The sequence below is a fragment of the Lipotes vexillifer genome, unplaced genomic scaffold (genome assembly GCF_000442215.2).
Source record: "Lipotes vexillifer unplaced genomic scaffold, Lipotes_vexillifer_v1.1 scaffold418, whole genome shotgun sequence".
In the NCBI taxonomy this organism is placed as follows: domain Eukaryota; kingdom Metazoa; phylum Chordata; class Mammalia; order Artiodactyla; family Lipotidae; genus Lipotes; species Lipotes vexillifer.
The window spans coordinates 7011175-7024685 of record NW_006798629.1 but is presented as its reverse complement, the minus strand read 5'-3'; the positions used below and the strand labels follow the sequence as shown (position 1 = coordinate 7024685).

Sequence of the window (13511 nt, the reverse complement as noted above, 5' to 3'; positions counted from 1 at the left end):
TTTTTGATTCTTCATATAAGCAATAAATGATATTTGTCTTTCTCTGTCTGACTTACTTCTCTTAGTATGATAATCTCCAGGTCCATCCATGACATGCAGATGGCCAAGAGGCACATGAAAATATGCTCAACATCACTAACTTTTAGAAAAATACAAATCAAAACTACAATGAGATATCACCTCACACCAGTCAGAATGGCCATCATCAAAAATCTACAAACAATAAACGCTGGAGAGGCTACGGAGAAAAGGGAACCCACCTACACTGTTGGTGGGAATGTAAATTGCTACAGCCACTATGGAGGACAGTATGGAAGTTCCTTAAAAAACTAAAAATAGAGCTACCGTATAATCCTGCAATCCTACTTTTGGGCATATATCCGGAGAAAAACATGGTTCGAAAGGATACAGGCACCCCAGTGTTCACTGCAGCACTGTTTACAATAGCCGAGACATGGAAGCAACCTAATGTGCATTGACAGATGAATGGATAAGAAGCTGTGGTTCATATATAAAATGGAACATTACTCAGCCATCAAAAATAATGAAACAATGTCATTTGCGGCAGCATGGAGCACTATCGGTTTTACCTCTACTGAAGCAGATATGGTTGAGCAAGGAGGGCCAAAGGGTGAAGGCTCAACTGTCATCAGTTACAGAGAACAAGAGGAGAGAAAGTAGTGTTTCTAAACCTTGACATTACTGACATTTTGGACCTCATGGTTCTTTGCTGTGAAGGGCTATCCTGTGTACCCCAGGATGAAAACACCTCTGGTCTCTACATACTAGATGCCAGTAGCCTCTCTTGCCACAGTTCTTTTTTTTTTTTTTTTACTTTATTGGAGTATAATTGCTTTACAATGGTGTGTTAGCTTCTCCTTTATAACAAACTGAATCAGCTACACATATACATATATCCCCATATCTCCTCCCTGTTGCATCTCCCTGCCATCATCCCACCCCTCTAGGTAGTCACAAGCACTGAGCTGATCTCCCTGTGCTATGTGGCTGCTTCCCACTAGCTATCTATTTTACATTTGGCAGTATATATAAGTCCATGTCACTCTCTCACTTCATCTCTGTTTACCTTCCCCCTCCCCGTGTCCTCAAGTCCATGCTCAACATGTGCATCTCTATTCCTGTCCTGCCCCTAGGTTCTTCATAACTTTTTTTTAAGATTCCATATATATGTGTTAGCATATGGTATTTGTTTTTCTCTTTCTGACTTACTTCACTCTGTATGACAGACTCTAGGTCCATCCACCACACTACAAATAACTCAGTTTCATTTCTTTCTATGGCTGAGTAATATTCCATTCTATATATGTGCCACATGTTCTTTATCTATCATCTGTCGATGGACACTTAGGTTGCTTCCATGTCCTGGCTATTGTAAATAGAGCTGCAATGAACATTGTGGCACATGACTTTTTTTGAATTATGGTTTTCTCAGGATATATGCCCAGGAGTTGGATTGCTGGGTCATATGGTAGTTCTATTTTTAATTTTTTAAGGAACCTCCATAATGTTCTCCATAGTGGCTCTATCAATTTACATTCCCACCAACAGTGAAAGAGGGTTCCATTTTCCCCACACCCTCTTCAGCATTTATGGTTTGTAGATGTTTTATGATGGCCATTCTGACTGGTGTGAGATGATACCTCAACGCACTTTTGATTTGCATTTCTCTAATGATTAGTGATGTTAAGCATTCTTTCATGTGTTTGTTGGCAATCTGTATGTCTTCTTAGTAGAAATGTCTATTTATGTCTTCTGCCCATTTTTGCATTGGGTTGTCTATTTTTTTGATATTGAGCTGCATGAGCTGCTTGTAAATTTTGGAAATTAATCCTTTGTCAGTTGCTTCATTTGCAAATATTTTCTACCATTCTGAAGGTTGTCTTTTCATCTTGTTTATGGTTTCCTATGCTGTGCAAAAGCTTTTAAGTTTCATTAGGTCCCATTTGTTTATTTTTGTTATTATTTCCATTTCTCTAGGAGGTAGGTCAAAAAGGATCTTTCTGTGATTTATGTCATAGAGTGTTCTGCCTATCATTTCCTCTAAGAGTTTTACAGTGTCCAGCTTTACATTTAGGTCTTTAATCCATTTTGAGTTTGTGTATGGTGTTTGGGAGTGTTCCAATTTCATTCTTTTACATGTAGCCGTCCAGTTTTCCCAGCACCACTTATTTAAGTGGCTGTCTTTCTCCATTTTGAGTTTGTGTATGGTGTTTGGGAGTGTTCCAATTTCATTCTTTTACATGTAGCCGTCCAGTTTTCCCAGCCCCACTTATTTAAGTGGCTGTCTTTCCTCCATTATATATTCTTGTCTCCTTTATCAAAGATAAGGTGACCTTATGTGCATGGGTTTATCTCTGAGCTTTCTATCCTGTTCCATTGATCTATATTTCTGTTTTTTTGCCAATACCATACTGTCTTGATTACTGTAGCTTTGTAGTATAGTCTGAAGTCAGGGAGCCTGATTCCTCCAGTTCTGTTTTTCTTTCTTAAGATTGCTTTGGCTATCGGGGTCTTTTGTGTTTCCATACAAATTGTGAAATTTTTTGTTCTAGTTCTGTGAAAAATGCCAGTGGTAGTTTGATAGGGATTGCATTGAATCTGTAGATTGCTTTGGGTAGTAGAGTGATTTTCACAATGTTGATTCTTCCAATCCAAGAACATGGTATATCTCTCCATCTGTTTGTATCATCTTTAATTTCTTTCATCAGTGTCTTATAATTTTCTGCATACAGGTCTTTTGTCTCCTTAGGTAGGTTTATTCCTAGATATTTTATTCTTTTTGTTGCAATGGTAAATGGGAGTGTTTTCTTGATTTCACTTTCAGATTTTTCATCATTAGTGTATAGGAATGCCAGAGATTTCTGTGCATTAATTTTGTATCCTGCTACTTTACCAAATTCATTGATTAGCTCTAGTAGTTTTCTGGTAGCATCTTTAGGATTCTCTATGTATAGTATCATGTCATCTGCAAACAGTGACAGCTTTACTTCTTCTTTTCCGATTTGGATTCCTTTTATTTCCTTTTCTTCTCTGATTGCTGTGGCTAAAACTTCCAAAACTATGTTGAATAAGAGTGGTGAGAGTGGGCAACCTTGTCTTGTTCCTGACCTTAGTGGAAATGCTTTCAGTTTTTCGCCATTGAGGATGATGTTGGCTGTGGGCTTGTCATATACGGCCTTTATTATATTGAGGAAAGTTCCCTCTACACCTACTTTCTGCAGGGTTTTTATCATAAATGGGTGTTGAATTTTGTCAAAAGCTTTCTCTGCATCTATTGAGATGATCATATGGTTTTTCTCCTTCAATTTGTTAATATGGTTAATCACATTGATAGATTTGCGTATATTGAAGAATCCTTGCATTCCTGGAATAAACCCCACTTGATCATGGTGTATGATCCTTTTAATGTGCTGTTGGATTCTGTTTGCTAGTATTTTGTTGAGGATTTTTGCATCTATGTTCATCAGTGATATTGGCCTGTAGTTTTCTTTCTTTGTGACATCCTTGTCTGGTTTTGGTATCAAGGTGATGGTGGCCTCGTAGAATGAGTTTGGGAGTGTTCCTCCCTCTGCTATATTTTGGAAGAGTTTGAGAAGGATAGGTGTTAGCTCTTCTCTAAATGTTTGATAGAATTCGCCTGTGAAGCCATCTGGTCCTGGGCTTTTGTTTGTTGGAAGATTTTTAATCACAGTTTCAATTTCAGTGCTTGTGATTGGTCTGTTCATATTTTCTATTTCTTCCTGATTCAGTCTTGGCAGTTTGTGCATTTCTAAGAATTTGTCCATTTCTTCCAGATTGTCCATTTTATTGGCATAGAGTTGCTTGTAGTAATCCCTCATGATTTTTTTTATTTCTGCAGTGTCAGTTGTTACTTCTCCTTTTTCATTTCTAATTCTATTGATTTGAGTCTTCTCCCTTTTTTTCTTGATGAGTCTGGCTAATGGTTTATCAATTTTGTTTATCTTCTCAAAGAACCAGCTTTTAGTTTTATTGATCTTTGCTATTGTTTCCTTCATTTCTTTTTCATTTATTTCTGATCTGATTTTTATGATTTCTTTCCTTCTGCTAACTCTGGGGTTTTTTTGTTCTTCTTTCTCTAATTGCTTGAGGTGCAAGGTTAGGTTGTTTATTCGAGATGTTTCCTGCTTCTTAAGGTGGGCTTGTATTGCTATAAACTTCCCTCTTAGAACTGCTTTTGCTGCATCCCATAGGTTTTGGGTCGTTGTATCTCCATTGTCATTTGTTTCTAGGTATTTTTTAATTTCCTCTTTGATTTCTTCAGTGATCACTTCGTTATTAAGTAGTGTATTGTTTAGCCTCCATGTGTTTGTATTTTTTACAGATCTTTTCCTATAATTGATATCTAGTCTCATGGCGTTGTGGTCGGAAAAGATACTTGATACAATTTCAATTTTCTTAAATTTACCAAGGCTTGATTTGTGACCCAAGATATGATCTATCCTGGAGAATGTTCCATGAGCACTTGAGAAAAATGTGTATTCTGTTGTTTTTGGATGGAGTGTCCTATAAATATCAATTAAGTCCATCTTGTTTAATGTATCATTTAAAGCGTGTGTTTCCTTATTTATTTTCATTTTGGATGATCTGTCCATTGGTGAAAGTGGGGTGTTAAAGTCCCCTACTATGATTGTGTTACTGTCGATTTCCCCTTTTATGGCTGTTAGCATTTGCCTTATGTATTGAGGTGCTCCTGTGTGGGGTGCATAAATATTTACAATTGTTATATCTTCTTCTTGCATTGATCCCTTGATCATTATGTAGTGTCCTTCTTTGTCTCTGGTAATAGTCTTTATTTTAAAGTCTATTTTGTTTGGTATGAGAATAGCTACTCCAGCTTTCTTCTGACTTACATTTGTATGGAATATCTTTTTCTATCCGCTCACTTGCAGTGTGTACGTGTCTGTAGGTCTGAAGTGGATCTCTTGTAGACAGCATATATATGGGTCTTGTTATGGTATCCATTCAGCCAGTGTATGTCTTTTTGTTGGAGCATTAATCCATTTACATTTAAGGTAATTATCGATATGTATGTTCCTATTACCATTTTCTTAATTGTTTTGGGTTTGTTATTGTAGGTGTTTTCCTTCTCTTGTGTTTCCTGCCTAGAGAAGTTCCTTTAGCATTTGTTGTAAAGCTGGTTTGATGGTTCTGAATTCTCTTAGCTTTTGCTTTTCTGTTAAGGTTTTGATTTCTCCATCGAATCTGAATGAACGCCTTGCTGTGTAGAGTAATCTTCATTGTAGGTTTTTCCCTTTCATCACTTTAAATATGTCCTGCCACTCCCTTCTGGCTTGCAGAGTTTCTGCTGATTGATCAGCTGTTAACCTTATGGGGATTCCCTTGTATGTTATTTGTTGGTTTTCCCTTGATGCTTTTAATATTTTTCCTTTGTATTTAATTTTTGATAGTTTGATAAATATGTGTCTTGGTGTGTGTCTCCTTTGATTTATCCTGTATGGGGCTCTCTGTGCTTCCTGGACATGATTAACTATTTCCTTTCCCATATTAAGGAAGTTTTCCACTATAATCTCTTAAAATATTTTCTCAGTCCCTTTCTTTTTCTCTTCTTCTTTTGGGACTCCTATAATTCCAATGTTGGTGTGTTTAATGTTGTCCCAGAGGTCTCTAAGACTGTCTTCAACTCTTTTCATTCTTTTTTTTTTATTCTGCTCTGTGATAGTTATTTCCATATTTTATCTTCCAGATCACTTATCCATTCTTCTGACTCAGTTATTCTACTATTGATTCCTTCTAGAGAATTTTAAATTTCATTTATTTTGTTGTTCATCATTGTTTGTTTGCTCTTTATTTCTTCTAGTTCCTTGTTAAACATTTCTTGTATTTTCTCCATTCTAAGAATTTGGATCACCTTTACTATCATTACTCTGAATTGTTTTTCATGTAGACTGCCTATTTCCTCTTCATTTGCTTGACCTAGTGTGTTTTTTCCTTGCTCCTTCATTCACTGTGTGTTTCTCTGTCTTCTCATTTTGCTTAACTTACTGTGTTTGTGGTCTCCTTTTCTCAGGCTGCAGGTTCATAGTTCCCATTGCTTTTGGTGATTGCCTCCAGTGGGTAAGGTTGTTGCAGTGGGTTGTGTTGTCTTCCTGGTGGAGGGGACTGGTGCCTGTGTTCTGGTGGATGAGGCTGGATCTTGTCTTTCTGGTGGGCAGGACCACATCCGGTGGTGTGTTTTGGGGTGTCTGTGACTTTATTTTGATTTTAGGCATCCTCTCTGCTAATGGTTGGGGTTGTGTTCCTGTCTTGCTCGTTGTTTGGCATAGGGTGTCTAGCACTGTAGTTTGCTGGGTTTTGAGCGGAGCTGGGTCTTAGCATTGAGTTGGAGATCTCTGGGAGAGCTTTCGCCATTTGATATTATGTGGAGCCTGGAGGTCTCTGGTTGACCAATATCCTTTACTCAGCTCTTCCACCTCAGAGGCACAGGCCTGACAGCCAGCCTGAGCACCAAGACCCTATGAGCCACACAGCTCAGAAGAAAAGGGAGAAAAAAAGAAAGTCACAGAAAAATAAAATAAAATTAAATTAAAAGGGTATTCAAATAAAAAATAATTTTTAAAAATAAAAAACTTAAAAAGTAATAAAAAAGAAAGAAAGAAGAGAGCAACCAAACCAAAAAACAAATCCACCAATGATAAGTGTTAAAAAATATACTAAAAAAACAAACAACAAAAACCTGGACAGGCAGAACCCTAGGACAAATGGTAAAACAAAGCTGGACAGACAAAATCACACAAAGAAGCATACACATACACACTCACAAAAAGAGTAAAGGAAATATATATATAGTTGCTCCCAAAGTCCACTGCCTCAAGTTTGGGATGATTCATTGTCTATTCAAATATTCCACAGATGCAGGGCACATCAGGTTGACTGTGGAGATTTAATTCACTGCTCCTGAGGCTGCTGGGAGAGATTTCTCTTTCTCTTCTTTGTTCCCACAGATCCGGGGTTCAGCTTTGGATTTGGCTCTGCCTCTTTCTTTAGGGTGCCTGAGGGCGTCTGTTCTTCGCTCAGACAGTAAGGCTTTAAAGGAGCAGCTGATTAGGGGGCTCTGGCTCTCTCAGGCCAGGGGGAGGGAGGGGTACAGAATGCAGGGGGAGCCTGCAGTGGCAGAGGCCGGCGTGACATTGCAACAGCCTGAGGCACACCATGTGTTCTCTTGGGGAAATTGTCCCTGGATCACGGGACCCTGGCAGTGGCGGGCTGCACAGGTTCCTGGGAAGGGGTGTGTGGATAGTGACCTGTGCTTGCACACATACTTCTTCGCCTTAGCGTTTCAGGCCCGTCTCTGTGGTCCACGCTGATAGCTGCGGCTTGCGCATGTCTCTGGAGCTTGTTTAGGTGGTTCTGTGAATCCCCTCTCCTCATGCACCCTGAAACAATGGTCTCTTGCCTCTTCGGCAGTTCCAGACTTTTTTCCGGACTCCCTCCCAGCTTGCTGTGGCGCACTAGCCCCCTTCAGGGTGTGTCCGCGCAGTCAACCCCAGTCCTCTCCCTCAGTTCTGATCTCTCAAGCCCGAACCTCAGCTCCCAGCCCCCGCCCAACCCGACGGGTGAGCAGACAAGCCTCTCAGGTTGGTGACTGCTGGTCAGAACCAATCCTCTGTGCGGGAATCTCTCCGCTTTGCCCTCTGCACCTCTGTTGCTGTGCTCTCCTCTGTGGCTCCAAGGCTTCCCCTCGCCACCCCTGTCTCTGCCAGTGAAAGGGCGTCTTAGTGTGTGGAAACATTTCCTCCTTCACAGCTCCCTCCCGGAGGTGCAGGTCCCATCCCTATTCTTTTGTCTCGGTTTTTCTTTTTTCTTTTGCCCTACCCAGGTACGTGGGGAGTTTCTTGCCTTTTGGGAAGTCTCAGGTCTTCTGCCAGCATTCAGTAGGTGTTCTGTAGGAGTTGTTCCACATGTAGATGTATTTCTGTTGTATTTGTGGGGAGGAAGGTGATCTCCACGTCTTACTCTTCTGCCATCTTGAAGGTCTCTCTCCTCTTGCCCCAGTTCTGACAAACAGCACATCTCTAGATACTGCCAAATGTCCCCTGGAGGGTAAAATCACCCCTTATTGAGAACCACTGGTACAGACTACTCCTTCAAAGAGTTTTATCAGAGAGAAATGGGGTGATGGGAGTATGTAATTAAATGAGGGTTTTTTTGTTTTGTTTTGTTTTCAGATGGAAGATATTCCCACCTTTTTGTATACTGCTGGGAATGGCCTATGGTGAGGGAAGAAAATTTGATGATGCAGAAGAGAAAGGCAACACTTGCAAGAGCTAGGGCTCTTGGAAGCAAAAAGAGAATGGAATCCAGTCCACAAGAGGAGAGATGAGGCACACAGACACATAAGGGCACTGACTCTCATCCAGTGCAGTGGAAGGGAAGGCAGGACATGTAATCACGGAGGCAAGCAGGTGGCCTCCATTGTGGTGGATGTATGTAGCAGTTTTCTTCTCAATGCTTCTATTTAATTAATGATATAGGAAGCACAGTCATCTGCTGAGAATGTAGAAGAGAAAGCAAGTCTTGGAGGTTTTAGGGGAGAGGAGAGGGTATAAAATAGTCAACTTGGAGGGAAGAAGAGTGAACTGACTAGGAAAACGTTGTCAGCTAAGCAACCGTAGGGCCATAAGGGAGACCATGATGTGTTGCCAGGAAAAAATCATGCAAATGTAGACTGAATCTCTGTGTTCCAGTGTTAACTCTATCACCGTGAGCACAGACTGCCCTTGTGCTTAGCTCACAGCTGGCATGTGGCTCAAAATGTGCCCGTTTAAATTCTACCCAGAATTCCCTGCTATGCAATCTCTCTCCTAAAGAAGACAGACTTAATTTGCCAGGATGGGGCTCCAGTGGCTAGCTTTTACACTCAGCTCTGTCTCTAGCTGTGTGACCATAAGCAGGTTACTTCACTTCTCTGAGTCTCCATGTTCTAATCTGTAAATAGATAAGGCTAAGCTAGATGATCACCCCATTGTCCCATCATTCCACAGATATTTACCAAGACCTTACTGTGTTTGGGGCCCTTTCCTGCTTGATAAAATGGCAGTGGTGTCATCCTGTAGCCATAAGGGAAACAAGAGAATTGAGACAAGTCAGCCCAGAGTCCTGTTCAGTAGCTGAGCATTACTACACATTCCAGTGATTTCCTAGTTTGTGAGGCAATAAATGTAACTCATAGACTGAAGAATAACTGTAGCTAATGACATTTGATTCATTCAGCAAGGTTCACGTGGCTTCCATGTTTCAAAACCTCTGTCAGTGACCCATGAACTACATGTTAAAATACCAGCTTCTTATAGGAGTGGAAATATTCAAATATACTTATTGAACACCTACTCTCTGCCAGGCTTTATTCCAGCAATACAAAAATGAATAAAATGTCTAGAAAAATGATACAAATGAACTTATTTACAGAAATAGACTCACAGACATAGAAAACAAACTTACCAAAAGGGAAAGTTTGGGAGGGATAAATTAGGAGTTTGGGAGTAACCTATGCACACCACTTTATATAAAATAGATAACTAAAAAAGACCTACTGTATAGCACAGTGTACTGTACTCCAAAACTTGTAATAACCTATAATGGAAAAGAATGTGAAAAAGATTTATATATATATATATATATATATATATATATCACTTTGCTATATACCTGAAACTAACACAATGGCAATTTTTAAAAATAAATTAATTTAAATAAATTAATTAATTAAATACTTAAGAAATTTTAAATGAATAATATGCAAGCCTGCTGTCAAGTTCACAAACTGGAAGTAGACACAGGGATAAATTATAATACAACCTAGATGGGAAAGGCTACTGTAGAAATATCAACAATGGGCTTTAGGAACACAGAGCATAGCACAACAATTTCTGTCTGGGGAAGCCCAATAGGGCATCCACAAGGAGAAACTGATATTTGAGTTGGTTTAAGAAAAGGAGTAAAAATGGTCCAAAAGAGGGAGATGGGGAAGGACATCCCAAATAGAGGCAAGAGCGTTCACAAAGGCAAGGAGTTGGGACAGGGTCTGGCATGCCTAGAGCTGGGGTGGGGCCATCTGGCACAGGTGGAAGATGACGTAAGGAATTTGGTTTTTCAATAAGGGAGTAACAAACCCAGCTTTTATTTTTTAAGGCTGGAACTCTGGCAGCTACAATATGTCATAAACGACATGCAGAAATCATTCCTGGCATACCACTTGGGTAATAACACCTATTCTAGTGAAATAAAATAAAAACTATAGTCTTTAGTTGAGAAAAATCTGTAAGGTAACCCTCAACTTTGTTCCTTTTCTTCCTGGACGTCCATATCCATCTGGACCAGAAAGATCCTAAGAAAATGATACACAATTAATTGTAGAGTCATCCACATCAACACTTGGTCAATAATATTATCTGAACTCTTGGACAAATCAGCAGTGCAAGGAGGTGGAGAAAGCAGAAGAAGCTTGGTGGAGGGTTGGAGGGGCTTGGTGGAGGTTTACCCTACCTTTACAGGATAAACACTAGACTACCTTCATAGGCTAAGGAGGGGATAAGGGTTTAAAATTTTAAAAAAACTATGAGATAAAACTTTATAAGACTATGAGATAAGTTTGTGTGTGTGTGTGTGTGTGTGTGTGTGTGTGTGTGTTAATTTTTAACCCTCTTTTCAGCAAGATTCTGACCTCAGCAAGATGCTGCTACCTTGGTTGTAGGAAACCAAGTCACTGTACAAAGCTCCCCCTGGGCTAACCTTGCTTTCTTTGTAGGATAAAATAACAACGGAAGAAGTTCCAGAATTGCTAAATCTCTAAGGATAAAGAGAAGTCTGGGGAGCGGAGGGAAGACTGGGATAGAGGCAGTGTCGTGTATATGATATAAACCCAGACAGACTTGAATATGCCACTTCCAGCACTGGTTCTATGAGTGACCTTGGCCAAGTTACTCAGCCTCTATAAGCTTCAGCCTCCTCATCTTTTATATGGGGATAACAACATCATCTACAAAGCATGGTTTTTGGAAAGATTAAGTGGGATTGTGCATGGAAAGCACTTAGCATGATGCCAGGCACAGAGAAAGTACTTGATAAGTGGCCATTATTCTGCTGCTGGTGGCGGCTGGAATATTGGCGATGTTGCCAGAGGAGTGTAATGGTGGTGGTGACGGTAGTTGTAGAGGGGTGGTGATTCATGGTATTAGTGGTCATGGTGATGGTGATGTTGTTGGAGGTGGTGGTGGTGGAATTTGACATGGTGTTGATGATGATGGTCACTATGCAAATGTGGACAATGCTACTGGGATCTTAGCATCTGTACATATAGACAGTGAGCATCCTGTAATAAAGAGTGAATTCAGAACCTTTTAGTTGTTCTTTGCTGAATGGACAAAGACTGTGCCTAAATCAAGTAGATCAACTGAGGAAAAGTTTTTTTAAATTTTAAGCCAAAAGAATCATGGCTATGACCTAAGGAGGAAAGTTTGAAATATTAGAAAATAAAAAGGAAGGTAAAAAATATTGCCAGAAATAAATTACTAAGGGGGGAAAAATGATGCAAATGAGGTTCAGTTGCTGTTAACACCAGCTTCTCTCTGCTTAAGGACATGTAGGGCCTCCAGCATCTTCAACCCCAGAGGCCCAAAGTATATTTTGGAGATTACCCCTCTGATGTGACACCTTCAAGAAAGGCATTGCTCCCCAGCTTTTTCTGTCCCAGAGAGAGGTCAGCAGGCACAAGCTTTGCATTATTTTAAGTCAAGATATTTTAAAGCTAAACAGTGTTAACTTCATCATCTGACTTGAGTGTAGATACATTTGATAGTAATCCTAATTTTTTTCCCTTTCCGCATTTAAGCTTCTTAGTCCTGTTTTTGTTTCCTTTCCTTACTAACAACTGCAAGTTCAGTGCGGAGTGCAAAACAGCTGCAGGTCCTTCCTACTGTTGATGAAAGAAATCTCAGAAACATGAGTGGGAAAGACAGCATTACTCTGTATTATAAAGCTAATTCTAGTGAGGTAGTGAATTGAAAATAGTCATGAAATAACTAACTTGCTCTCATGTTCAGAGTGATGACTGAGGTAAAAATGCACAGCCCTGCAGATCATCCCTAGTCTCCAAAGATTATTGCTGTGCTCTGAATAATCAAACACAGACCCTTAAAATTTGCAACTCTGATTGGCTGTCTTACTTGTTTTTTTTGAAAAAAAAAAGTTTCATTGAACATCTCTGTATTCCTAAAGACTCAAATGCTTGTAAAATATCTTTGTCAAACAGAAGAGTCTCTTTGGAACTACCCTCTTCAACAACATGTCAGAAGGCAAAATAAATCCCGAGACACCTTTGGATTCTTTACTGATGTAAGGAGTTTGGGAGTCTTTGAACTATGTAGATTCACAACAGCTCTACTGATGATCATATCATATTTGTGACCCCAAATATTCATCAAGAATGTTAGAATTTTGTGTGGAACAAGAACAAATAACAAGAAATTCGATCAGGAGTCCAAAACAGAGAAACTAGACTTACAGGTTTCCCCCTTGGTCCTTGTAGACCTGGTGGTCCTCTTTCTCCTGCATCACCAAGCTCGCCCTTTTAAAATAAAAGGTAAACATTAAATTAATTTTCTGCTATGAGTTCATGCAATTTTATGTCATTTTCCTTAGAGGTTTTATACTCCTTTCAAGTCCTCTTGGCATCATCCTACAGTCTAAGGTCAATATCTTCCTTTAGACTTTGTTAAATACAGGTAACTAACAAATATAGTGAAGATTTTGGTACTGTAAATTAACAAACCAGGTATGCAGCATGAGTTAAAGAATTTTATATTACTATGGCTTTTTCTAGGTGTAAGTGTATAAATCTATATTTGTGCTGAGTCTATATGTTTATCTATCTATTGATGTATCTTTGTCTACTAATATATGTGTCCATCTAACCATCCATCTTTCTATATATCTGTCTAAACATCTTTCCTTCTCTGTATACATCTATCCAGCTACAAGATAATGGACAGTCAATATCACCACCAAGGGACTTCCCTGGTGGCACAGTGGTTAAGAATCCACCCGCCAATGCGGGGGACACGGGTTGGATCCCTGGTCCTAGAAGACCCCACATGCTGTGGAACACCTAAGCTCATGTGCCACAACTACCAAGCCTGCACTCTAGAGCTCCCAAGCCACAAATACTGAGCCCACGCACCACAACTACTGAGCCCACATGCTGCAACTACGGAAGTCTGTGTGCCTATAGCCCGTGCTCCACAACAAGAGAAGCCACTGCAATGAGAAGCCCGCGCAGCTCAATGAAGAGTAGCCCCCGCTCGCCGCAACTAGAGAAAGCCCGTGGGCAGCAATGAAGCCCCAATGCAGCCAAAAAAAAAAAAATCCAAAGCCATGTGAAGTCTCTATTATCACAGAGTACTTATAAAAAAAAAATCCTGGTGGCGCAGTGGTTGAGAGTCCACCCGCCGATG

General features: G+C 39.9%; 1 protein-coding gene across 1 annotated transcript in view; it reads right to left on the bottom strand.

The window, feature by feature from the left end:
* The window catches only part of LOC103088616 (collagen alpha-4(VI) chain-like), a 136010-nt gene that overhangs the window by 36587 nt on the left and 85912 nt on the right, over positions 1–13511 (bottom strand). The window contains 2 exon segments of the mRNA XM_007470646.1: positions 10331–10387; positions 12563–12625. Coding sequence (XP_007470708.1) covers positions 10331–10387; positions 12563–12625 — 120 coding nt within the window.